This window comes from Nannobrachium achirus (genome assembly GCF_963921795.1).
Source record: "Nannobrachium achirus genome assembly, chromosome: 8".
Classification (NCBI taxonomy): Eukaryota; Metazoa; Chordata; class Actinopteri; order Myctophiformes; family Myctophidae; genus Nannobrachium; species Nannobrachium achirus.
Genome location: NC_137817.1, coordinates 56,775,875 through 56,800,888, shown reverse-complemented (window position 1 = coordinate 56,800,888; position 25,014 = coordinate 56,775,875). Strand labels below are relative to the sequence as shown.

Sequence of the window (25,014 nt, the reverse complement as noted above, 5' to 3'; positions counted from 1 at the left end):
CTAGGCCAATAGAGTATTTAAATTGTTGAATATCTTACTTTTAAAATACTGTACATTGTTATGGAAAAAATCTCTAATAAAACACTGGAAAACATCTTGCTTGTCCTCGTTGTGTGTGATTCATCTCAATACTGAATTCAAGGTACGATTGCTTGCTTACGATGATGATGACGACAATGTACCTGTAATGCTATAGTGTCAAAAACATTAAAACACTGTTGGTAGCAATGTTTTTAATAGGCCCTTTCTTTTACATTAATAGCCCTGGCCTATTGACATAGTTATTCCATTTAGTGTAGCAGTCTTTCCACTGAGCCAACATGCACAATAGCAGCACCCTACGGAACAGCCTTAATTATAGTATCATTGTTAACAACACTGTGTACATGATGTAACATTACAAACTGCAGCATTTATGTCAACACAGCTGCCAATGCTGCCATGAATAAGGTCTATAGCAGGGGACAGACAACAGCATTCCGTTGTGGAGTTATGTCGCTTTATTTCAGTATTGTACAGAGGCTGCTTATCATGCCCTGTTACAGTGGTTCTCAACCCAGGGGGCTCCCCACATTATTTTGGTGGTGCTAAATGTTAAAGACGGGGTGAAATCAAAAACATGTTTTTCACACTTTTAGAGCATATCTGTAGTGATAATAAGGCCATACCTAACACTAGATGCCAAAAAATTAGAAAATACACAATTTGTGTATATTTATATCAAAGGTCCCTAAATAGGCCATTCTTAATTACTTCCTGTGAACAGAAATTCAAAAAGTGATGACAGAGTTTTTGAATATAAATGAACCTTTGATTGCATTCACCTGTTTGTTTCCCATTGCTGGCTCCCATTACTCCCATTACTCAGATTTTAAATCCCATCGCCTGAAGGGCTGGTCACCTTGGATAGGTTCAGAAACACGCAGGTTTCCTTTTCAAACTGAAACTTCAAAATAAAATACCCAAAATAGTCATTTCATTGGGTCTTTAATATTGTTTTCTCACTCAACAGTAAACAGACCAACATACAGTATAAGTATATAACAGATGCCTAATCATGGCTTAAAGCACCTGATGCACTGTGTGAATGTCGGTTATTGTCGAGAAATAAAGTCCCTTCAGGATGATAGCCACCCCCGCTATCATCCTGTCAGGATTTTATTTCTCGATAATGACCGCTGACCCAGACATTATCCCTTACCTAGCATACCAACTAACAGCCCAAGCTCTAGCCATAACAAGCACAATATATAGACACTGTTGAATGTAATAGCGAAAATGGACGATCTACAGGCTAACAACACAGCGTGATGTAACGTGTTGAGAGCATGTAGATCTGCTATTTAAGCTATGTTTCAAAAATGATAGTTCACCCCACAGATGACCTTTTATCTATATTATTCATCCCATGGAGTATGATGGGAACTTGAATTCATGGATATCTTTTAGTTTTTGTCGAATTCCTGAGCCAATAATTTGAGGAGACTCTTTGTGTCTCCATAGGGAATAAAGCAGGCTCTTGTGTGTCTGCATGCATAGGGAACCACTGTTGGTCATCAAATTATTGGCTAGTAAATAATCAATGTAAAAAAGTAATTTATTTTTGGTGAACTATTAATCACCATAACAAACAGGGGTCATCGCCATGCTGGCTTGTGGCGGATTCTTTTTTTGTAAAATAGAGCATCAATTTATGGGGAAAAAAACTAAACAAGAGAGTTTAACAACAACAGGCCAATCCAACTCTGTCTAAGTATGATTCTGTGGACTGTGGCAGGGTGGGTGGGATAGCCTCGGTTTCACGCCTCAGTGGGAGACTCGTCGTCATCGCCGATCACCCCGTTCAAGTAGGACCTCTTGAACTCCTCAAACACCATGTCACCTGACTCACTGGGGGGGAGAGAGAGATTATAAGAGGGACGACGGACTAGCGTTGCCAGATTCTGCAAGAGAAATACGCAACCAGGTTTACGAAAACAAGCCCAATAGAAGCAAATAGGCCACAAGAGCACTTTAAACATATATACTGTACATCAGCTATTTGAAAATAGACAACCTACAAGCTCACAAGCTTGAGCTAGTAGATCTACAAGCTGTGAGCTTGTAGATCTGCTACTTTCAAAAGGATGCTGGAATGTGGAACATTTGGAATGTGTGAATGTGGAACATTTTGGAAATGTACCAAAAGGTACAAGGGTCCATGGCACAACATATTTTCAGATGGGGGTGTCTGTGGACAAATACACAACCCGCAACTACTAGCCAAAAACCCACCCCCCAAAAAAGGCAGCTCATGTGCTTTATTGTGCGCACATGTGTGATCATCATCATAAATGTACGTGTTCATGACATGTCACATTGCGTGACATGAAAAACATACAACCTCATCATCATTCTGTGAGATTTGAATTGAGTTTTACCTGACAAATTGGGCAACTAAATTACAACCGACGTCAGATAAAAGGCACATTTTGGCCCAGTCTTGACTTGGCAGGAGAGGAAACGATAATGGTGGCAAATATTGTCCAACATTAGCTGATACGAACTACAAAGCATTTTTCACAAAACTATCTGCTCGTAGACTAACAGCTGAGTCTCCAGTGATTGATTCAACGTGATTTAACTCAAGAAACTGCAGTTTCTGTAGCGCTGTAACACGTGTAGCTGTAACGTGTTTCTGGCTGTTATATAACTGCGTTGTTGTCTCTAAACAAACATTATGGCACTGTCAGAACTTCATCCTTACATTATATAACGGGCCGACATGGACCCTGTCAGAGGGTTCCCGAAGGGTTCCCAGTTCGAATGGGTGAATGTAATGCACAAGCGCCTTGAATAAAGGCGCTATATAAAAGCACCATTTTCCATTCACCATTTACGGACAGAGGAAGAGGCGTAAGACAGGTAGAAGATGGTGAGAAAGGCAGCAGACAAGCAGCAAACTTCACACCTCGGCATCATTTACATGCTCCATTCAGACGCTTTTTTTTTATCGGTATCACTTTCGACCTCTCCACCTGCATCGGTTTACAGATCCTCTCCCAGTCTCTGTTGCTCTCCCCCCTGCCGCCAGGGGTGTCACACCAAGTTCGGGGCCCTGGGTACAAGGATTCACTGCGTGCCCCGCATGAATGTCCTTCATAGGGGGAGGGAGGGGGTTTAATCCATTTAGACTGGGAACGCATCATTACGTGTTATTTTGTGCTTTAACTGTTGAAAAATAGCAGATATACAAGCTCACAGCGCGGCACCGAGTGCCGCGCTGCGAGCTTGTAGATCGTGAAAATTTGTCTTTGAATATTTTAAATCCTTCTAAGGTTTTTTTGTTGTTGAAAAAACGATGTTTCTATGTCAGTGGTGCTCAAACCTTTTCACGTGAAGGATCCCCAACATGATTATGTATTTGGCCATCTCAAAATATTTAGTTCCAGGGACCCCCCCCAGAAGCAAAATTTGAGTTACAAATGTCCGCTTAAAAAAAGACATATTCAAAGATTTGCACACATTTTCACGACTTTTCAAAAATAGCAGATCTACAAGCTCGCAGCGCGGCACTCAGATCTGCTATTTTTCAATAGCTTAAGTATGAAATAATTAAGGCTCTCCACCTTGGGCCACAGTAACTCAGTCCCACTCCCCCTTGTGACGCCCCTGCCTGCAGCCCCGAACCTGCTAACGTGACATCCTATGGGTTCGGAGGAGGGCCCATTGTGTCTTATAAAAGCGTATCGTGTAGTTTGGAAAACTCTGGGGTTCAAACACTCATTGTTCCTCGGAGGAGAAGTTCAGCACACTGCACAATGCCCAACACCTCCGCCACACACACCCACAAGTTCTACACTAACACTCCTTTAATGTCTCAGAGGTGGAATTTGGCTCGGGGATTTGACACAGAACACAATACCCGCCGCTCACAACAAGCTACAAGAACAACAAAGAGGCTTATGAGACGAGCCACCCGCATCCAATACGTAATATTAAAACCATGCCAACGGAGACGGGGGGAGAAAAAACAATAGTAATAGTCAGGGACATGCTGGGCCCCTGATTCAGCCCGGGAAAAAGAGCTGGAGAGGCCCTCATTGCGCGCTATAGAGAGAGATCTCTCTCTATAGCGCTGCTGCTACTCAAAGATTTGTGACAAAGTGACAAGCCAGTGGGCCAATTACATGAGTTATATTTCGTCGTTGTCGGGTGGAAACCTTGTACGTCCAAAACCGTTTGTTTTGTATTTATCATTTTAAAAATGATTTAAACTAGTGAAAACAGCCGATCTACAAGCACACAACGCCTCGCACCACGAGGTGTTGTGTGCTTGTAGATCTGCTGTTTTCACTACTTTTGTGCGACAGCCTTGTATGATGAAGCAAGGCTTTGCTTTGTTAAAAAATGTACAAATTTGAAACTTGGAGATACAAGGTTTCTGCCCGACAGTGACGGGAGATTTACTTTGTTGGCGGCCCAGCCCCCAAAATGGAACAAAGGCCGACATTTTATTTAATTTTTTTCCTAATGGCCGGCCTGGACTGGCCGGGAATGAACCGGCCGTTCGGGAGTTGTCCCGCTTTTCCCAATGGCCAGCACGTCCCTGGTAATAGTATATAATAGTGATGGAGCAACCGAGATGAATGCCCGTTATGAACCCATCAACAAAAAACAAGGAAGGATTAGGATATCGGAAGAAATATGAGCGACTTTTATAACTCAAAGGAATACCCTCCTTTCCTCCATACATTGACACCTGGGAACAGCCTGGTGCATGAATAAACAATGAGGCGGAAAGTCACTTTATGTGGCCCCAAGTTCATCCTATGGGACTTTAATGTCCCTATAGATGAAAACCATTATTGTCTAATAGTTATCGGTACATCTCGTCCTACCTGGACAATAGATCTGTGCTATGGGAATATTCAGTAAGGGTCACTAGGAGGCCATATTGAGACTGGCAGCCCACTTGGCCTATTTAAGATTTGAATCAAATTGGTGTTATGAACAAAAGAAAAGTAACAAAAACAAAACACATGGAAGTAGAGTTTTGCCAATCATATTTGAACCACATTCCTGTGGTGGTTTGAAATGTGATGCAAATCATATTTCTAAAGATGTATATGGACACTCAGAACTAGTATGCAATGGTGCTGCTCCTCGAAGTTAGCTGATCTACAAGCTCACAAGGCAGGGTATAGTATACTAGTGTGTAGAACTTAGGGTGGATGTGACCTGTACACTTCCATTCTATGTGAGTGGAGGTGTGGAGCGTCCAGTGGCTCATAGCGGGGAAGAGTTCAACATTGGTGAACTTTGGTGACCAGTGCTGACCTAGCCTCGTACCCGCCCTCTTGGATAACGGAAGTTGGTTGTTTACTAGGCTAGTGCTGACCTTGACTTTGACATCAACCATTTTCTTTTAGTGAGCCTACGAACAAACTGAAGTTAAACAAAGTGAGTGTCACAATGTTACTGCATCGGACTGCATTTAAAACCAATTATTACTGTACTATTATTATAAGGTGTGCCTCCTGGCAGTGATTTGCTCTCCACAGAACGCCCCTTTCCTGTTTGGATAATGGTTTGCTTTGCTTTAGCAGGCTATTATTATGCTGTTCTATTTTCTTAAATATTTACTGGGGATATCATTTTCTAAACCTTCTATTTGTAGGGCATTACATCAGCAGTTGCACATTTGAATCCTTTTGCACCTGAAAGGTTGAATTGACCTGAATTGAATTGAATTGAATTGAATTGAATTGAATTGAATTGAATTGAATTGAATTGAATTGAATTGAACTTATTGAATTTAATTGAATTGAACTGAACTGAATTACAGTACAGCACAGTACAGTACAGCTTGGAGGTACAAGCTCAAGATAGCCGAGATGCTCCGAGGCGATGACTTGAGACAAGCATGATGGAAGGAAATGATAACATGATATGAGACGAGGTACAATATTGATAGTAATTACGTTGTTTGACCTTAATGCCTTAATGTGCGTTCTATTCAACATTGGACAGCTCAGATGTCTCTGTTGAACACAAGGTCATTATGCAACAGTTGGATTGTGGTAAGGCAATCTTTATGGGCTTGGGAGAAGTTTTAGCACAATAAGCAGAGGAACGCTTCGAAAGAGTGTCAGGATGAGTGTCTGTGTTCTGTTTCAGATGTCACTGAGTACAATTACAAAACAAACGCATGGAAGACTAACTCAATCGCTGCCACGTTTAAAAATCGACCTATTCCCGAACTGCCACAAAAAATGGCTGCCAACTCGGGAAACTCGGGCGTGGCAGGGACGGACATCGGCCAAAATTCAGGAAACTCGGTTTAAGAGTATTATCAATGCTGAATATGAACAGTTCACAAAAATATGAAAACTATTTTTCTTCACGTTTACCGTTTAAAACGTGGATTCTTGACTAATTAACCCAATCCAAATACAATGAACACATTGGTTATATAACAAACAGAAAGAAGTCAAATGTCCACACTGTTCGCTTAAGGTTATGATAGGAAAAAGGTGATTTATTATAAAATCATAAAAATGTATGCACAATCACATCTGCGCTAGCTTTGATTCCACGGATGGACAAGGAGAGCCAGCGGGTAATTTAATCCTCCTTCGTATCACGGAGGAGGAATAAAAGACCAATGCGCGTGTGCATACATTTTTATGATTTTATAATAAATCACCCTTTTCCTATCATAACCTTAAGCGAACAGTGTGGACATTTGATTTCTTTCTGTTTGTTATATAACCAATGTGTTCATTGTATTTGGATTGGGTTAATTAGTCAAGAATCCACGTTTTAAACGGTAAACGTGAAGAAAAATAGTTTTCATATTTTTGTGAAAAATATATATTTTTTATATTACTGTATTCAATACTGTATTCATATTCAGCATTGATAATACTCTTACATCGGGGTGTGGCAGTTAGACCCTTTTACACAGCCTGTTCAAGGCGTGAATGTTGCCTCGTGATTCCGCCTCAGTTCTGTATAAACGGTGTCGTGCCCCCTTTGAGCTGCCGGCAGAGATGGTTACAGAGCCTAATTGTCTGTGTAAAAGGGACAAGCCGGCATGGGGCGGGACGTCTAAGGCCTGCATACCTTTCTGCGTCGAACCACTCCCTGACTTATCTTACATTTCTCCTCCTACGTATTTCTGATCCGTAAAGAACACCTTGCTATTCTCACAACCCGATCCGCTGGCATTAAAGACATTTTCAATGGAAAAATACCACAACAACTTTTATCATGTCAGACACTAAGTAGACAAGACATGAGTCAATCCTCCTGAGTGAGTCGGTATCAACATACGTTTTTAACCCTAAATGAATTGGTCTAGTTAGTATATGTAAAATCGAAATAAATATTTCACTATATTTAATCTTACAATAAATGCGAGAAGTCTCTGCGTGTATGTATGCGTGTATGTAATCCACGTATCTCGAGAACCGTTCATCCCACCGGCTTCAGATTCGGCACGCGCGTTCCCCGCCGCGGCGCGGAGTGATGAAGATATCGTTTTCAATTGAAGTGGATGGCAGCGTCCACTACCACAACGATAAAGCCGTTATAATTGATGTGAACACCGACATATCGCTATCGGTATCTTTATCGCGTCCGGTGGGAATGAACCTTAAAGGGGAAAACCACCCATTTTCAATATTGAACTATGTCATTAATATACCTTAGAGGAGTTGTGTGGAAATAAGAAAAAAGTTCCCCCCCTTCTGTGTTGCCTAGAACTGGTCGGCTTGATTTGGGGGGTTTGTATTGCAAAGTGATGTCATCACGGATAAAGAGATAAGCTTCTGTGACTGCTACAGTCCACTTTGTGTTGGTATTTTGTGAAATAAATGTGTAGGCTAACACTGTGGTATGTGTATAGAATTTGCAGACAACAGTAGTGTAACACAAGATGCTGACACTGTAGTGTTATGTCACGCCTATATGAATCCAGAACATTCCATGTAAAATCACTCTGAGGACCAGGCTTTGTTTGGGTCTGTGTAAAAGAGCAAAGCTGGTGTTAATGCTGTCTCTTCTTTATGCCATTATTGTGGTGGCTATCTCTTTATAAAAGTGCCTTTATTGTAAGATTACTGTACTTAAACACTTGAACCCCATACAGTATATTTAAACGCAGTCCCTCTGGGCTCTATACTGTCTATTTCTGTTTTCTGTTATTGTGGTGGATGCAATGCAATACGGATGCGGTGGTTTAAGTGGTTAAACTCTACAATGACTCTTGTAGAGACAATGATCACCGTCCAGCTGCCTTTACTTCTGTTCAAATTAAGCATTTGGAAAATGGTGTTATAACCACATGGACACTGTCGTAATAAGGCAAATATTTGGTGAAAAAAACTATATAAAATGTAGCAGTTCTACAAGCCCACAACGCATCACAATGCGACAGGATCCCCTACCAGTGGTTCTCAACCTGAAGGCCAGGACACAAGTAATTGGCAATACACTAAGATTTGAATTATTGTGACCGTCAGGTCACAAGTTACCGGGCCGCGACCCCCCAAATAATCATATTTTAACTTGGGACCCTCCACCCTGACGAGCACTAAGAGTTGAGGCATTACATTTTGTGTAACACGGTTCTATTGTGAAAATTGCAAGGCGTTGTGAGCATGTAGATCGGCTATTTTCACAATTTCTGCCTCTAATATTTGACAATTTAGCCAATGTTAATTTGTCATTTTAGAGGTATAAAGAAGTCCTCAAATTGTCACTTTAGAAATGTGCATATACCCGATACACTTAATCTTTATGTTGGTTTGTTTACTGTTGAGTGAGAAAACGTTGTTGCACATAAGTCAATCATCTTGGGACCCCCCAAAAATCATTTGGGGACCGACCCTGGGGGTCCTGACCCACAGGTTGAGAACCACGGATGTAGAAGACTCCTGGATAATGGTTGAGGAAGGAAGAAATGTTATGATTCATTTTATCTACCCAGTGCTCTCCAGGGACTCCTAAACGTTACATAAGCAGCTATAAACAGCAGATAATAGAGGAAATGTTATTGTCATCGTACAATCGTACACAATAACGCTGTACAGTATGTATTACAAGCTTCCTTCTCTAAACTGCGGGTTGCTGCCACTCCTGTCTCATGTAATGTACATAACTAAAATGACTGCGGTGTTGCATGTCAAAGAATTATAATATCGCGGCGGAAAAGTTTGCGTGCGTCTAAAGAAATATGTAAGGAATATGACACAAATTAATCAAAGAAAACATCATTTAATTTAGAAAAGATTGTGATTATTGCATTTTTAGGAATTCATTCATTACAGAAGGACCTTTCAGATAAAGGGTTTGTGATTTCCATTAGCTGTTTTTAATATAGATTTTTGAATTACATTATGGGGGGAAAAGGTAAAACATTTATGTATGTCAGACTCCACAAATGCCTTGGGGACTTAATTGACTTGATATAAATGGTAAATGGTGCATTTATATAGCGCCTTTATCCAAGGCGCTTTACATAGATTGTGCATTACTTTCACCCATTCACACACACATTCATACACCACTGGCAGAGGAAACCATGCAAGGCACCAACCAACTCACCAGGAGCAACTAGGGGTTCAGAGTCTTACTCAACACCCGATCCCCGGGATTTGAACCGCCGACCCACGGATCATTGGCAACATCCGGAGCCACAGCCGCCCCTATATATCTGTCATTGAGTTTTATTCATGATCAATTCAGGCCGGGAACACATTTTGCTGTTTGGGAGGGGCTTACAGTACATGTACAGTATGTAGCAAAATATTTGTTTTGTAGGCTAATTTCTGATTTAGCCCTATTCTATAGGTTAGGCCTAAATGGGTTAATACTATCTGTATATTTTGTTACTGTACTGTCAATTTGCCAGCGTGGGCATGTAACAATTTCTTTCTTTCGTTTTTGGTGCATTTAAAAACTTTTCTGTTTCATAACAAGAAACCTGGTTTTCTTACTGTATATTGTGCATGGAATTATAGGTGCATTGAGACGTGTTGTGAGTTTGTAGATTGGCTATTTTGGCTATTCGTCTTATGGTATGTATTTGGTCCATGGACCCCCATCTCAAAATATTTTGTGTCAGGGACTCCCATAAGAGGACGTGTTTATTAAGAATTGTAAACATAATTTTGAAAATAGCCCATCTACGAGCTTGATTTGTTGTGTTTTTGTAGCTGGGCTATTGTAGAACATCCAAAGTATCAAACAGGGTTAAACTGTTCCTTATTTTGCTGAGGACCCCCAGGAACACCCTCAAGGGGTCCGGGGACCCCCAGGAACCCCCTCAAGGGGTCCCGGACGCCCACTTTGAGATCCACCAACAACACATGGAAAGCAATTTAAAACCCGGGTTAGTACAAACACAGAGAAATGTCTCACCTCTCCTTGGCTTCAAGACACAGAGGACACAACCATAGATTGAGAGGAGACAAGAAAACAGAGAGTTGTCAGTAGCTTTAAGCAAAAAACTAAACATTTTAGTTCATGTTTTTTTTTTTTACTCAATATCTTTGTTAGCAAATGTGCCTTGTTCCTTTGATTTTACTCTCTGCCTGTTAATCAATCAATCAATCAATCAATCAATCAATCAATCAATGATAGGAGGAGTCAGAAGAGGGTGATATTACCTGGCTCAGGTTTAGGATGCATCAGTTTCAATGGAACCTCCACGGACACCTCGCTGAAAACAAACACACCAGTTGATCAGAGATGTCCACCTACCTGTACGATTGAAAACTGAAAACCCGTTTTCAAGCTTTTAAAGAAAAAATGACCATCATGTTTTCACATATTCATGTGATATTACCAGTAAGACTCCCTAATCAGAAGAAAAGGCCAAAATCTGTGTCAAAAAATGTGCTTTGCAAAAATCGGCCTGATGATGGCGCTAGAAGAAGGCCATGTGAGAAATCAGCGCTGGAGGTTGTGATTTGCCATCCAAGGAGTGTGTGTGCAACGTTTGGCATCGATAGGGCAAACGGTGCCAGAGATAGAGTAGGGCAGGGGTCTTCAACGTTTCCAGGGCAAGGACCCCTTAGTTGAGAGAGAGAGATGAAGCAGGGACCCCCACAACCTTTTCATAGGTTCCATAGAGTTTCAATATTTGACAGCACAATCATCAGTGTATTTTGAATTCATGTAAATTTGTGTTTTAAGATATTTAACCTCTTGAACCATCAACACCTAATAAACTTGACCTTTCACTCTGTACTCTTTTTTCCCCTCTACACCAAACCTTTGCCAAAAATAGCCAATCTGCTATTTTTGGCTACAGTTGTCAGAATATGGACATTAGGGTTCAAGTGGTTAATATAAAAAAGGAGAAAAAAAAGTTTCTATTACACAAAGATTTGGAGGACCCCCTGTAGTAACTCTGAGAACCCCCTAGGGGTCCCGGACCCCCTGTTGAAGACCCTTGGAGTAGGGGCAAAAGTGAGACATGACGGACAGACAGCCGGTGGAGCTTTTCATAGTAACTTGCGACCTGACGGTCACAATAATTCAAATCTTAGTGTATTGCCAATTACTTGTGCCCTGGCCTTCAGGTTGAGAAACACTGCTGTACATCATCGAACTGCATAGCCTAGTAAGAGGTTTAACTCTGTCACAATTTCACTTCAGCACCATGAGAACAGAGCCACAAAAATGCCAACCATTGAATCAAAGAAACATACCTGGATCCGATCAATCTGTTGCAGTCAGACAGAAGAAAAAAAGATCCCATGAATAACATTTAAACACAATAACATAGTATGGTCTAAAAGAGATACTGAAGCATGGTTTATATATTTGATGTAAGAACATATTCATATTTATAATGACAAAGATGTTTATATAATGAATATGTAAAGAACATGTATAATGACTAAGATGTTTGTTTATACACTTTGTATATGAACAAAAAGGATTATCACGACTAAGATTTTTATATTGTGAGTATAAGAACATAATAGGTTTATAATGACTGAGATTTATGAGTTTATGAGTCTGGACGTGTACACCTTTTTACGGTCTATGGGTTTGTTGCTCTGACATCACTGTGATGTCAGGGGAACCACACTATCACACTAACATAATCCCATTTATACCCATATATGGAGTTCCCTTATGTCATCAATAGCCAAGGACTTCATATGGGAATGCCCGTATAGGGAGGTCACATCGGCCACATACCACACTAACACAATCCATATATGGCCAAGATATCTGTGCGGCTGGTTCTACAGACAGGGATCTCCATGTATGGGCATAAAAGGGATTGTATGTATGATGTCAGATGTCATAGACGTCATAGGACTTTCACATAACGAATAACTGTGTAAGCATGTTTGGGCTCTCACAGCATATATCCATATACAGTACATGGATCTCCATATATGGCTACCGGGGTTCTCCATGTATGGGTAACTGGTCCGATATACATCACTGTCCTGATGGCAAAGACATGGTGAAGAAAGGGCGAGGTTGCTTGTCGCCCTGAGGCATCTTATTAGTATACTTAGTACTGTATATAAGAACAGGTACAGGTAACCAGGTATGTTATACTGACTGTCAACTAAACTACAGACTGGTGGGGGTGTTTATCAATGCCTGTATGTAGGTGCAGGTTCTCGTGTTCGATATTAAATAGTTGGAGAAGAAAAAGATTCTGCACACTGTTTTCAATGATGTCCAAGAGCACCTGGTCTAAACACACGCATAGGATGTGCACACAATCTTCTCTGTGAAATATGAAATAGTTCAAATGTAAAGTTGTCTCTCCACCACCTTATGTAACCAGTACTTATGTAATCCCGATTCTATAGTTCTGATCCTGTTCCTCACCCAGCCCTGTCTTACATAAACTACCCTGACAGACAGACAGACAGACAGACAGACAGACAGACTCACCCTGATGTGATCATCCTCACCACCACCTTATAGGAAACTAGAATACCCAGCACCTCCTTCAACACCTGCTCCTTTACACTGCAGTAAGAGAGAGAGAGAGAGAGAGAGAGCGAGAGAGAGAGAGAGAGAGTAATTGATTAATCACTAGTTGATACCGTAGTTAGGCATTCTTCTAACCTCGCATCATCCTAATATAAGAGGAAAGCCTGGTATTCGTTTACAAAAACGCGGGGGAATTATTTCGGGTTAAAACTGAATCCGGTTTGATCTTTCCGGCCAAATTGTAGTCCTTTGAGGACGTAGAGTGGTTTCCGCTCCAGACCAGATCAAACCCCGAAATGTGAAGCGATCCCAGGCTAGGCATTCTTCTAACAATTATAGTTTGGTATAGTTTAGTCTTTGTCAACTTGATCGCTCAACAAGTGCAAACCAACGACCACAGCATCACAAATAAAATCATTCAACTTAGAGTTACAGGTAACATTACTGTTATAATAAATTAAAAAAATATATCCTAAATGTCTTTTTCATACGTTTTTAATTGCATGTTTTATGCTTCAGTTTATATAGGCTTTGTATAGCAAAGTGGTTCCACAAGCAAGTCAATCCATTATGTGGTTCCAGAGTTACAAGGTTTGTGGTTGGCATGAGTTATGGGGGTCCTTGCAAATAAAACGTTTGAAAACCACTATACTAGTGGACTCCTATATGTGCCACTGCCATAGTGTCATAGTAAATCACTGTCATATACATATTATAAGGGTGTGTAAAACAGAAAATCAAACATTTGCCACGGACAAGGACAAGTCTTTGTCACAAACGTGTACAGACACATTGATGAGTGTGTTGCTATATGCTGGAGAACATATTGATGAGTGTGTTCCTACATGCTAGAGCAGTGGTTCTCAACCTGTGAGTCGTTCCAAATTATTTTGGGGGGTCCCCACATGATTAACCTAATGTGCAACATTGTGTTCTAACTCAACGGTTAATATCTCTAAAATGACAAATTAAACATTGGCCAAATTGTCAAATATTAGACGCAGAAATTGTGAAAATAGCACGTAGATCTTCTATTTCCACAATAGAAACGTGTTATACAAAATGTAATGCCTCAACTCTTCAGGGTGTGTGTGTGTGTGGGGGGGGGGGAGGGGGGGGGGGGTCCCCAGTTCAAATATGATTATTTTGGGGGTCACAGCCTGAAAAGGTGTAGAAACACTGTGCTAGAGGACATATTGATGAGAATGTTCCTACATGCTGGAGGAGGCCAGGTTTGTGTCTTCATGTTTGAGTTTTCCGTCCAGGGCCAGACCTCTCCTGTCCTTGTTTAGGGCCAGCAGGGGGCGCAGTGTGTAGTCTTTCTTCAAGCTGGCTCCACTGGGGACACAGTCACTGTGGGGAGCAGACAGTGCTTACTGCTAAAAGGACAACTTTGTTTTTTGTTTTTTTACAACAAGAGGTTCATATTTTAGATTGTAATTAGAGAAAATAAAAGTTGAGTGTTAAAATGTTTTATTTAACGTTTTGCTTTAGAGACAAACTAACTGACACTCACCCTGTCTCCTCTATGGCCACAGGTTTGACGTACTTGTCATTGTAGTAAAGAACAATGTTGGTCACCTGTTCAACTGATGGAGACAGACAGACAAAGAGACAGATGGATGGATAGCAGGAAGACAAATAGACACATTCAGATTCAGTTGAAGAGACAGACAGACAGAGATTGTAGCTACTATATATTGTTTTGGTTCTGACCTGAAACAATGATATCTTTAATGTTTCTTTTGGACAAGTTTGTAATCCAAACACTGGCCTTGACAGCTTCACCATGGTAATATATCTAGACAGACAGACAGACAGACAGACAGACAGACAGACAGACAGACAGACAGACAGACAGACAGACAGACAGACAGACAGACAGACAGACAGACAGACAGACAGACAGACAGGTTAGTAATAGTGACATTGATAATGATGGCATTCCTACCACTGTACTGTACATAAATATTAACTATTGGTTATTATAGATCATGGCTTCTGAACCAGCAACCAATTTCTACAAGCACCAAATCCAACAGTTGGCCAACCATCCTCCCACGTGAAGATGGGGCGCCATGATATGATAAAAGTGTACAGAAAGTGTTAAAATTATGTTTTTATGTGGCCACAACCACCAGTTCATAAAGTATGCCTGGTTGGCAGGTGGGTGGTGACCCAGCTGAAGGTCAGTGTTAGGGAACCAGTGCTCTCTCAAATTTCCTCCAAATTTGGTTTGGTAAAAAATGGCCTTAACCTCAGATCAAATGCTTGGATATGATGTATCATACCGTCATTTTCATCTGACGTGGGCAAGAAATGTCTTGCATTTTTCGTTCCCTGGTCTTGGAATGATCTCACTAGACTTACATTGGCCTCGCTAATCCCCTTGCGAAGATGAACTCGTTCATACTTGTACTTGTTCAGATGTCTAAGCCTCTATTAGGACTTTATTATTATTTATTATTAGTATCCTAATGATTATAGGTTATTAGTCTCTCGTGTTGCATAAAGTGTATCACTTTGGAGGTTTTTTATACGTTTTTTTTGCTGTGTATCATGGATGTATTATTGTTGTCTTGTATTATGTAGAGCGGAGATGTGAAATTTTAATCTGCCTCTTGGCCAGTTCCCACTTGAAAAAGAGATTTTGTCTCAATGTGTTTTTACAGGTTAAATAAAGGTTAAATAAAAATAAAATAAAGACATACCTCCTTCTCCAGGCTGACCTTCAGGTGCAGAGGTTTGTCAGACATCAGGAACTCATACATCATCTCTGCAGACGGACCAACTGCACTGCTCACTGGTGGAGCAAACTGGATCTTACGCACAGACAGACGCACAGAACTCCTACACGTACACGCGCGCACGCACACACAAAATGAGAGTAGTAAGAGTGGTGTAGATATGTAAATTCGTTATTTTATTGAGAGATTCTCTGTTGTTTTGTTTTATTTACTGTGCGTGAGTGTACATGTACGTACGGTTTGTCTATTTCAGCGAGCTTGCTCTCAGCACTGAACACCTTCACTTCAAAATCCACCGCACATTTCTGTTTCAACGCATACACACGCGCACACACACGCACACGCACACGCACACGCACACACACACACACACACACACACACACACACACACACACACACACACACACACCTAAATTTAGCTGGTGCGGCTTATATCCAGGTGCGGCTTATAGTCCAGCAATTACGGGTATATATATTTTTCTCATCATGTCACTTGTTTCAGTGCAACCATCCCAAACTAGTACTGCCCTTTTATCCATGTCACATGTCACATGACAATTGCACACTTCCAGACAGACAGACAGACAGACAGACAGACAGACAGACAGACAGACAGACAGACAGACAGACAGACAGAGCAGTACCTTTCCTGCATCATAGGGTCCAGGTTGTAAACACACAGAACACGGCAGGTTGTCTGGAAACTGGAAGGAAAAAGCGTGACATCATGTTTTTCAGCAAGGATCCTCACTGATAAACCACAACGTTCAGTAAACCTGTGGGTCGGTTCCCCAAATTATTTTGGGGGGGTCCCCAAATGATTAACTTAATTTGCAACATTGTTTTCCCCCCTCTCCCTCTCCCTCTTAGAATTACCCGTATCCTCCGTATTCTTTAATAAGAAGCCTTTTTATCTGATCTTTTTCTCATCTTCCTTGTATTTCCTGGTTTTCCCCATGCGCATCAACCCCATCTATGGACACTGAGATGTGGACGAGGCCTTGCAAAAATCAGTCCAGAAATTCAAGGGAAAACAGAAAACGATCAGATAAGAAGGATTCTTATGAAAGAATACAGAGGATACAGGTAATTTTAGTAGGACGTACACTATTTAGACATGTGTGAGCCTTGATTAAGCACTTAAAAAGAAATCTGCACGTTTGTGTAGCTGTAAGCGTCAATTTAACTCGCTCCGCTCCGAAACCATATCAATCCGGATCCACGACGGTCATGAGATACGGCCGTCATGTTTCAGGGCTAGTGGCACCAGTGTGTGTTGTCACCTCAAAGAAGAAGGGGCAGGCGTTGCTCCCCAGCTTGCGGAGCAGGTTCTCCTGTGTGGTGGTGTGTGTCATCTTGTCCCGGTCCTGCAGCTCGGGGTACACCTGCTTGGTGGCCAGGAAGAGGTCCCTCCTGAAGGGGACCCCCGCCACGTCCACGTAGCCGTAGCGGAACATACAGGACAGTGTCACGAACACTGCAGGAAGAGGAAGACCACCAGGGTATACGCAAAATGAAACCTTAAAACCTGAAATTATTTTATACTTTAGCCATTGAAAAATATCAGATATATAGATCTACTATTTTTGAAAAATCGTGAAAAAATACACTTTTCTGTCTAAAACACACATTTTGGACAGAAAATAAATTATTTCACCGGAAGGTGAAATAACCATTTCTATAGAGCATCGCAGTGGGCGTAGTTTACTGGTCCCACTAAAAAATATCCCTTTCATTTTCCTCAGACTTTCACGAAAATATTTATAACAACTCCCCAATTATGTTAAGCCTAGAAGAACCAAGCCATCCAGGATTGCAGTGAATCATGACCATACGACCTTTGTTTCTATGAAAAGAAAATATTTTCTTTTCTGTCCAAAAAGTGTATTTTAGACGTGAGGTGAAACAAAAATACACACACATGTAATGCTTTAGAAAAGCTGAGTGCCAAAAAACACCAGGATCAACTTTACAAAAATAAAAACATGATTTTGGGTGGAGCGGCACAAATTGAAACAAATCCAGTTTCTGGATTAGACATCAGATTATGACACGTGGATTACATCTCAGATTGTGACATGTGCATTATATTTCATATTATGACATGTGGATTAGACCTCAGTTTATGACATGTCGATTAGACCTCAGATTATGTTATATGGATTAAACCTCAGACTATGACGTGGATTAGATCTCAGATTATGTCATTTGGATTAAACCTCAGATTATGAAATCTCTGTGTGGATCTGCAGTGTCTTTCTATGTCTCAACAGTGTCTCTATGTCCCCTGCATGCGTCTGTGTGTCTATGCATTGTGTGTGTGTCTACATATCGTCACTCTCTGGCCAAAACCTCTTAACTCTATTTTTGAGGTTTTAGATTTTTTGGCATAAACCAGGGCTGTTGAACTCCCTTTACATCTGAGTGTTGGTTAAAGTAATATTGAACCAAAGGAAAGTAGTAAAAAGTGCTTGTGACAAAACCTCCTAACTCCACACTTTCTGCCAAAGTGTCTCCACCCGATTGGCCCTCTCTTTTTTTCATAAATATGTGCTATTGAACACCCTTTACGTCTGTGTGTTGGTTAAAATAATATTGAACCAATGAAAAGTAGTAAAAAGTGCTTGCATAGTAAAAAGTGCGTGTAAACCTCCCAACTCCACTTGAGCTCATTTTCCTGAAAATTAACATTTTGGAGTTGGGAGGTTTCGGCCCGACAGCAGAGATATGCATCTGTGTGTAATCCAGCAGTGTCTCTACTGTGTGTACTAGAGGCCTGTACAGGACAGATATGTCTTCTGTTGGAGAGAGACACACTGACCTTTACTTCCTTTCAGCAGAGCAGGGTTAATCAACACAACTCCATCTGATAAAAGGAGAGAGAGAGAGAGAGAGAGAGAGAGAGAGAGAGAGAGAGAGAGAGAGAGAGAGAGAGAGAGAGAGAGAGAGAGAGAATAAACTCTCTGTTTATTCATTATTAAAGAAAACTTTAATTCATTAAAAAAAAGAAATGCTCTGCCTCCAAAGCATGAGAAGAAACTCACCAACAGGATCAACAAAGTCACCATGGTCTACAAAGTCTCTCTTGGCCATGTAGACCGCCAACTGAAACAGAGGAGATATTATACAGCTAATACACATCTAAAACAAAGAGCATGATATATATACAACAGGATTTTAGATCAACAACACCACAATGCAATATCTACTGTTGTCAAACGATTCTAATGTAGAATTGTTAACAAGATAATCACTTAACCAGTTTGTAAGGGTTCGTCGCCATGTTGGCTTGTGGTGGACATTTTTGTCAAAACAGGGACATACAAAATGAGCGGACAATAATATTACCAGAAACACTTAAAGGGCTTGCCCTGAATGACCATAACTGGTCTGTAACTCTGACAGTGTTCAATTGGAATATGGGTCCATATGTACACTCTGAGTTAAGGGGGTCTTTGCAAATAGAACGTTTGAGAACCACTATATGCCATAGTAAATCAGTGTCACATATTCTGAAGAAAACCTGGAGACATAATTTTTGGTAATTGGGTCTTATGATCAAAATAAGAACATTATAATGGTGTGTAAAATCAATAATATATATTATATTATTATTATCCGCTATTGCGTCCGTGCCATAATCAGCCTGTCGAGATTTTATCACTCCATAATGACCGCTGAGCCAGACGTTATCCCTTACATATTGAGGCTCTGTCCCAGTGGAGAATAGTGGTGTAACAGTCATGTAACAGTGTTTAAGAGCATGTAACAGTGTATAAGAGCATGTAACAGTGTTTAAGAGCATGTAACAGTTTATAAGAGCATGTAACAGTGTTTAAGAGCATGTAACAGTGTATAAGAGCATGTAACAGTGTTTAAGAGCATGTAACAGTGTATAAGAGCATGTAACAGTGTTTAAGAGCATGTAACAGTGTATAAGAGCATGTAACAGTGTTAAAGAGCATGTAACAGTGTTTAAGAGCATGTAACAGTGTTTAAGAGCATGTAACAGTGTATAAGAGCATGTAACAGTGTTTAAGAGCATGTAACAGTGTATAAGAGCATGTAACAGTGTTTAAGAGCATGTAACAGTGTATAAGAGCATGTAACAGTGTTAAAGAGCATGTAACAGTGTTAAAGAGCATGTAACAGTGTTTAAGAGCATGTAACAGTGTTTAAGAGCATGTAACAGTGTATAAGAGCATGTAACAGTGTTAAAGAGCATGTAACAGTGTTAAAGAGCATGTAACAGTGTATAAGAGCATGTAACAGTGTATAAGAGCATGTAACAGTGTTAAAGAGCATGTACCAGTGTGTAAGAGCATGTAACAGTGTATAAGAGCATGTAACAGTGTTTAAGATCATGTAACAGTGTGTAAGAGCATGTAACAGTGTATAAGAGCATGTAACAGTGTTTAAGAGCATGTAACAGTGTTTAAGAGCATGTAACAGTGTGTAAGAGCATGTAACAGCGAATATTGTCTCTGTCGAGTGGAAACCTCATTAAAATAAATACACACTCGAAAAGTTAAAATATGGCGATAAGAGATGATGCATTGTGTGTTCAGTGTTGACTCACCGACTTGTCTTTGGAGGCCTTCTTGAAAACGACTTGTTTGGGGAGAGTCATGGCTGGCGCGCGCGCGCACACACACACACACACACACACACACACACACACACACACACACACACACACACACACACACACACACACACACACACGCACACGCACACACACACGATAGAACGATAGAAATGGGGACAAAGTGAAAAATCTTAAATATTTTTGAAACATTTTTAACAACACAAATCTTGTGCCTGGCACAAAGTGCTGTCAGATGGGGATACGTTGTGCATAATTACAACAGTTAGAAGCAAGCCCAAATAAGCAGCTATACACTTAAAAAAACAAGCCCCAAAAACACCACAACCACCAATATTTATATACCGTAAGCAACTTTACAGAACAAGCAAAAAGCTATTATAATAAGCAGACATGACAACACTGTCTGGCAGTTAGAAGCCAGTAGGGCAACAAAATAAAGTAAGCACAAAAAGAAAGGAAACTTGACTTCGGTCCATTATATGTCCCCTTTAATAATACCAATTTGTATTGTGTTTTATATCATTTTTATCGTTCATTCGTCACCTTTACAACGAGATACAGCTTGTAAGCATCGGGCATTTGAGGCATGAGCAACACAGCCAAACGTGTGGGTAGCGTCGACCCAAAATTTGCCAACATTCGGTCCATTATATCTCCCCTTTAATTATGCCAAATGGTATTGTGTTTGATATCATTGTTATCGTTGATTTGTCACCTTTACAACAAATCTTATAATTTTTAGTCTTAGGACTAAATACCAAAAATCTTAGTCTTTTAGTCGTAGTCTTAACCAAACAAAATTAACACTGATGTGGACTGGCCTCTAAGATTGTTACCGTGACCTATGATATAGCAACTATACAACGTAAAATAACGCAGACTGAGACAGGCAGACTGATACACTTTAAGACAGGGGAGAGTGTTTTCTGCTGGTGTTTCAGTCCGAGTGTATCAAAGGGTGCGTTCGGAAATGCGCACCTCAGTGTAGTGAGTGCCTAAACCCAACCCTAATCCTAACCCTAACCTCAGTAAAACTATGCCTAAACTCAACCCTAACCCTAACCTTAACCTCAGTAAAAACTATGCTTAAACCTAACCCTAACCACACCCGGTGCGCATTTCCGAACGCACTCTTTGATGCACTCGGACTGAAACACCAGCAGAAAACACTCTCCCCTTAAGACAGACAGATAGACAAAGAAGACAGGCCAACACACCTTTACACAGACAGACCTGCAGTTGTCCTGGGGGCAGATGTGTGCTAGAAGTGTTGCAGCAGTAGAATGGACAGTACACAGGTCAGCAGGGGGTTTTATTTATAATCCACCTGACCTGACCACACATGTGTGTTTTACTTGCTCAGCTTTTTGTCAGCATATGAGGATTATTATTGGATGGAACTGCTCTTAATTCCTGTAAGACCCCTTTAGAACAACAAAGACAGAACCCAACAGAATACAAAGCCCATTAGAACTCATTATAGTAAGCCTTGCCAAGCCATGTGGCCCATATAGGCCCTGTCTGCCGTTTCTGTAGCGTGAGGCAGCTTGATGTACACCTCATGGACATGACGCTAGTACGTCACAGGGACTCACCCCCCCCCAAACCAACTCTTGATGACGAGCAGGGAGGCATGGGAGGATCCCATTTTTATAGTCATTGGTCTGACCCAGCCGGGGAATCAAACCCCAACCTCCCCATCTTGGTGCGGACACTCCAACCACAAGGCCACTGAGCTGGTATTCCTGGTGTGATGCTCATCATCAACTAGTGTCAATTATCTAATGTAGTCCTGGGCACTACTCTCCCTCTGCCAACCTGGGGAGAGCAATGGACTGACCTCATGCTTCCTTCTATGCATGAGGAGTCCAAGCTGCTTCTTATCACCTGACAGGGGGCCGTTTCCCTGGTTGGACGTAGCGTGTGGAAGGAACACGTTATTCCAACCAGTTCCTTTCCCCTCCATCAGGCGCCCCGGCTGACCAGGGGGAGGCAGTATAGAGACCAGGATTACTGCATGCTTAGTGTGAGGGTACCTACTACCCTAGGAGAACATGCAAACACCACACAGAAAGGCCCACCTAGGGTATGGGCACTGATGACACAGAGGAGAGAACACGCCCCCAGCGCCCTTTCCTCCCTTCTGTCCTTTCCTTCTATTTTTCATAACATATTCCTATGTCTATTCAAGGAACTGTGTGAAGACTAATATAGCTGATCTACAAGCGCACAGCGTTGTGGCTATTATTTGCCCAGAAAGGGGATGCTCACTCAAGTGTTGTGAGGGTTTGGTAACTGAGGGTTTGGTTGAGCTGAATTAATTAATGCCTTGCGGTCTGTCTCAGCAACACTGTCTGCTGAGCTCAGCTCCTCCAGCTTATCATCTGATGTAACTCTCACACGCACGCACGCGCACACGCACACACACACACACACACACACACACACACACACACACACACACACACACACACACAGGTCATGAATGTATGTTGGCATAATGTATGATCAGCTGAACCCATAAGATCTCAGCTTATACATTCTGTACATGGCTGCCTAAAGGCTCCTTAACACCCCTAAAATTATAATAGTATGATACAGTAGGTCACGTGGTCTCTCTGAAAACGGTCTGAAAGAGTCTGAAACTCATGTCACAAGTGTAATCTGCACCTCGCCCCCCAACAAGTAGTCTAAGTACAGTCAATTCATTTGATTGGCTTATAATTGCGCATTCCCACAATGACATCATAAAAATATTAACTTATATTTTAAGATGACTTCTTAAGGTGACAGTACCCCCTTTAAGAGGGGTATGAACCTTTAAGAGGGGTATGAACCTGTACGAATGAATGAGACATCAACTATATGTGCGTAATACTGGCTGTCAAGACCCCAGTGTATAAAGTTTAAAGATGGGGTGCAGTGATTTTTTCCCTCCTACGACAATTTGCCCTCCGGATCCGGAATCAATGGGGGTAAATTTACAATATTTTTTTTGTCTTAGGAATGCGACAAATACAAAAAATATATATATATATATTATTGAACTGAAGTCTCCATGGTGTGACTAATCAATAGGAAAAAAGAATCCTATCAATTCCACTCCCATTTTTATTCATGCAATTTGGAGAAAGGAGAAACGTTCCATAATAGTGATACGCATATTTCTTGGTGTGTTCCGTCTCAATAAATTACATTTAAATGAAACTGTCACCTTATACTTCCCAGATGGTGAGACAGTCAGCCAACCAGCAGGCAGTCCACATTGCTGAGGGTGGGTGGTAGACTGTAATGGCTCAGTGTGTCCAGCAGGGGAGAACATCTCTGTCCAAAAAGAATACATTTTATGCATGGCTTTCATTAAGCAATGCTGCCCTCTAGAGGGAAGCAAAGCCAACTACTCTTTCGTAGCAACAGTTTTGTACTTCTGGTCAGTGATCACAAGTATATAAGTTCTGTGCATAATAACTGTAGTCCAAGACAAACAATAGAATGGAAAGACAACTGGCTTTTGGGCTACTTCCAGGTTGGAGTCTTGATTCAGTGAACACAACTTCTGACACATTCTTTAGTCGCTGAACTAAATATTGGACCAGTCGTCAAAAGCAACACAATATTACTAACAGTTTGACACTACAGACCCATCAAAAATTAGAATATTGTGTAAAGAAGCATTGCAATGCCATAGAACCCGAAATCATCACTGGCTGTGGAAACTTCCCACTGGACCTCAAGCAGACTTCAGAAGGTTGACATTTCTCTATTATAAAACCATGAGTGGTCTTGTGTAATATTGTGATATTTTGAAATTAGCTCATATTCATGAGCTGTATGCCATAAAATAAATCAACATTTTAACAAAAAAGGTTTGAAATAATTCACTGAATGTGCAATGTATCTAGAGAATATATGAAAGTTTCACAAAATATATCAAAGTTTCAAGAAAATGTACTTTTACACAATATTCTATTTTTTTTAGATGGAAAGTTGGTTCAAAAGCAGATTTTAGCAAGAAACACTTGAAGGTGTAAAATACACATCCTGTTCAAATCTGCTGCCAAGCCATGAGTTTGTAGCTGGGACAGAGAAAGGGCGAAAACCAAGTTCATTTTCAACCTGATTTGTCTCCGATGACACGGCACCTTCTGGAAACCTGGGATTACAGTTATGCACAAGTATGAATCAGGTTTTAATGTTCTACTTCTGTCAACAAAAACGTGTAAATATCACAGAACATCCACATGGCATAACAGGAGATTAACTACACTTTGGCTCCAATACAGCTACTGTACACTTCATGATCATAAAACATGACCAACTAACATGTTTAACCAGTCATCTTACGACAATGATGTTAGCAGTGAATCAGTTGTCTTTTTATTAGCTTGACTTCCAAGCCAGTCAACTTCATGCGTCGCTCAATGAGACTGCATGGTGACGAGACAGCCTCCATTAGTCTGTATAAAAATGTGTAAATTATATTGAACACAACCCTATCCATTATCGAATGTTTTGTGAATTGGAAACAAACACTACCCATCTCAAAACAAATAGATGGGCTTGGTCAGGCCTGTACTGGACTGGATCATATACCAAATTATCCGTGTGACAATCTGTTTTGACAGCAGTGAGGCAGCTTTTAATTTTTAATGTAAAAAAAGAAACAAGCTTATATGATTGAGAATCAAATATTGCC

The 25,014-nt window shown here is 40.9% G+C and overlaps 1 protein-coding gene across 1 annotated transcript; it reads right to left on the bottom strand.

The window, feature by feature from the left end:
* Window positions 1–1,799: 1,799 nt before the first annotated feature.
* On the bottom strand, window positions 1,800–20,339 carry LOC308290243 (S-arrestin-like; the record flags this gene model as incomplete). Its single annotated transcript, XM_080732018.1, has 14 exons — window positions 1,800–1,890; window positions 10,408–10,417; window positions 10,656–10,708; window positions 12,919–12,996; window positions 14,176–14,313; window positions 14,477–14,549; window positions 14,677–14,761; window positions 15,672–15,810; window positions 15,945–16,012; window positions 16,354–16,413; window positions 16,993–17,186; window positions 18,531–18,575; window positions 18,754–18,814; window positions 20,289–20,339. 14 exons carry the CDS (start codon window positions 20,337–20,339, stop codon window positions 1,800–1,802), a joined length of 1,146 nt encoding a protein of 381 aa, XP_080588144.1.
* Window positions 20,340–25,014: the final 4,675 nt, after the last annotated feature.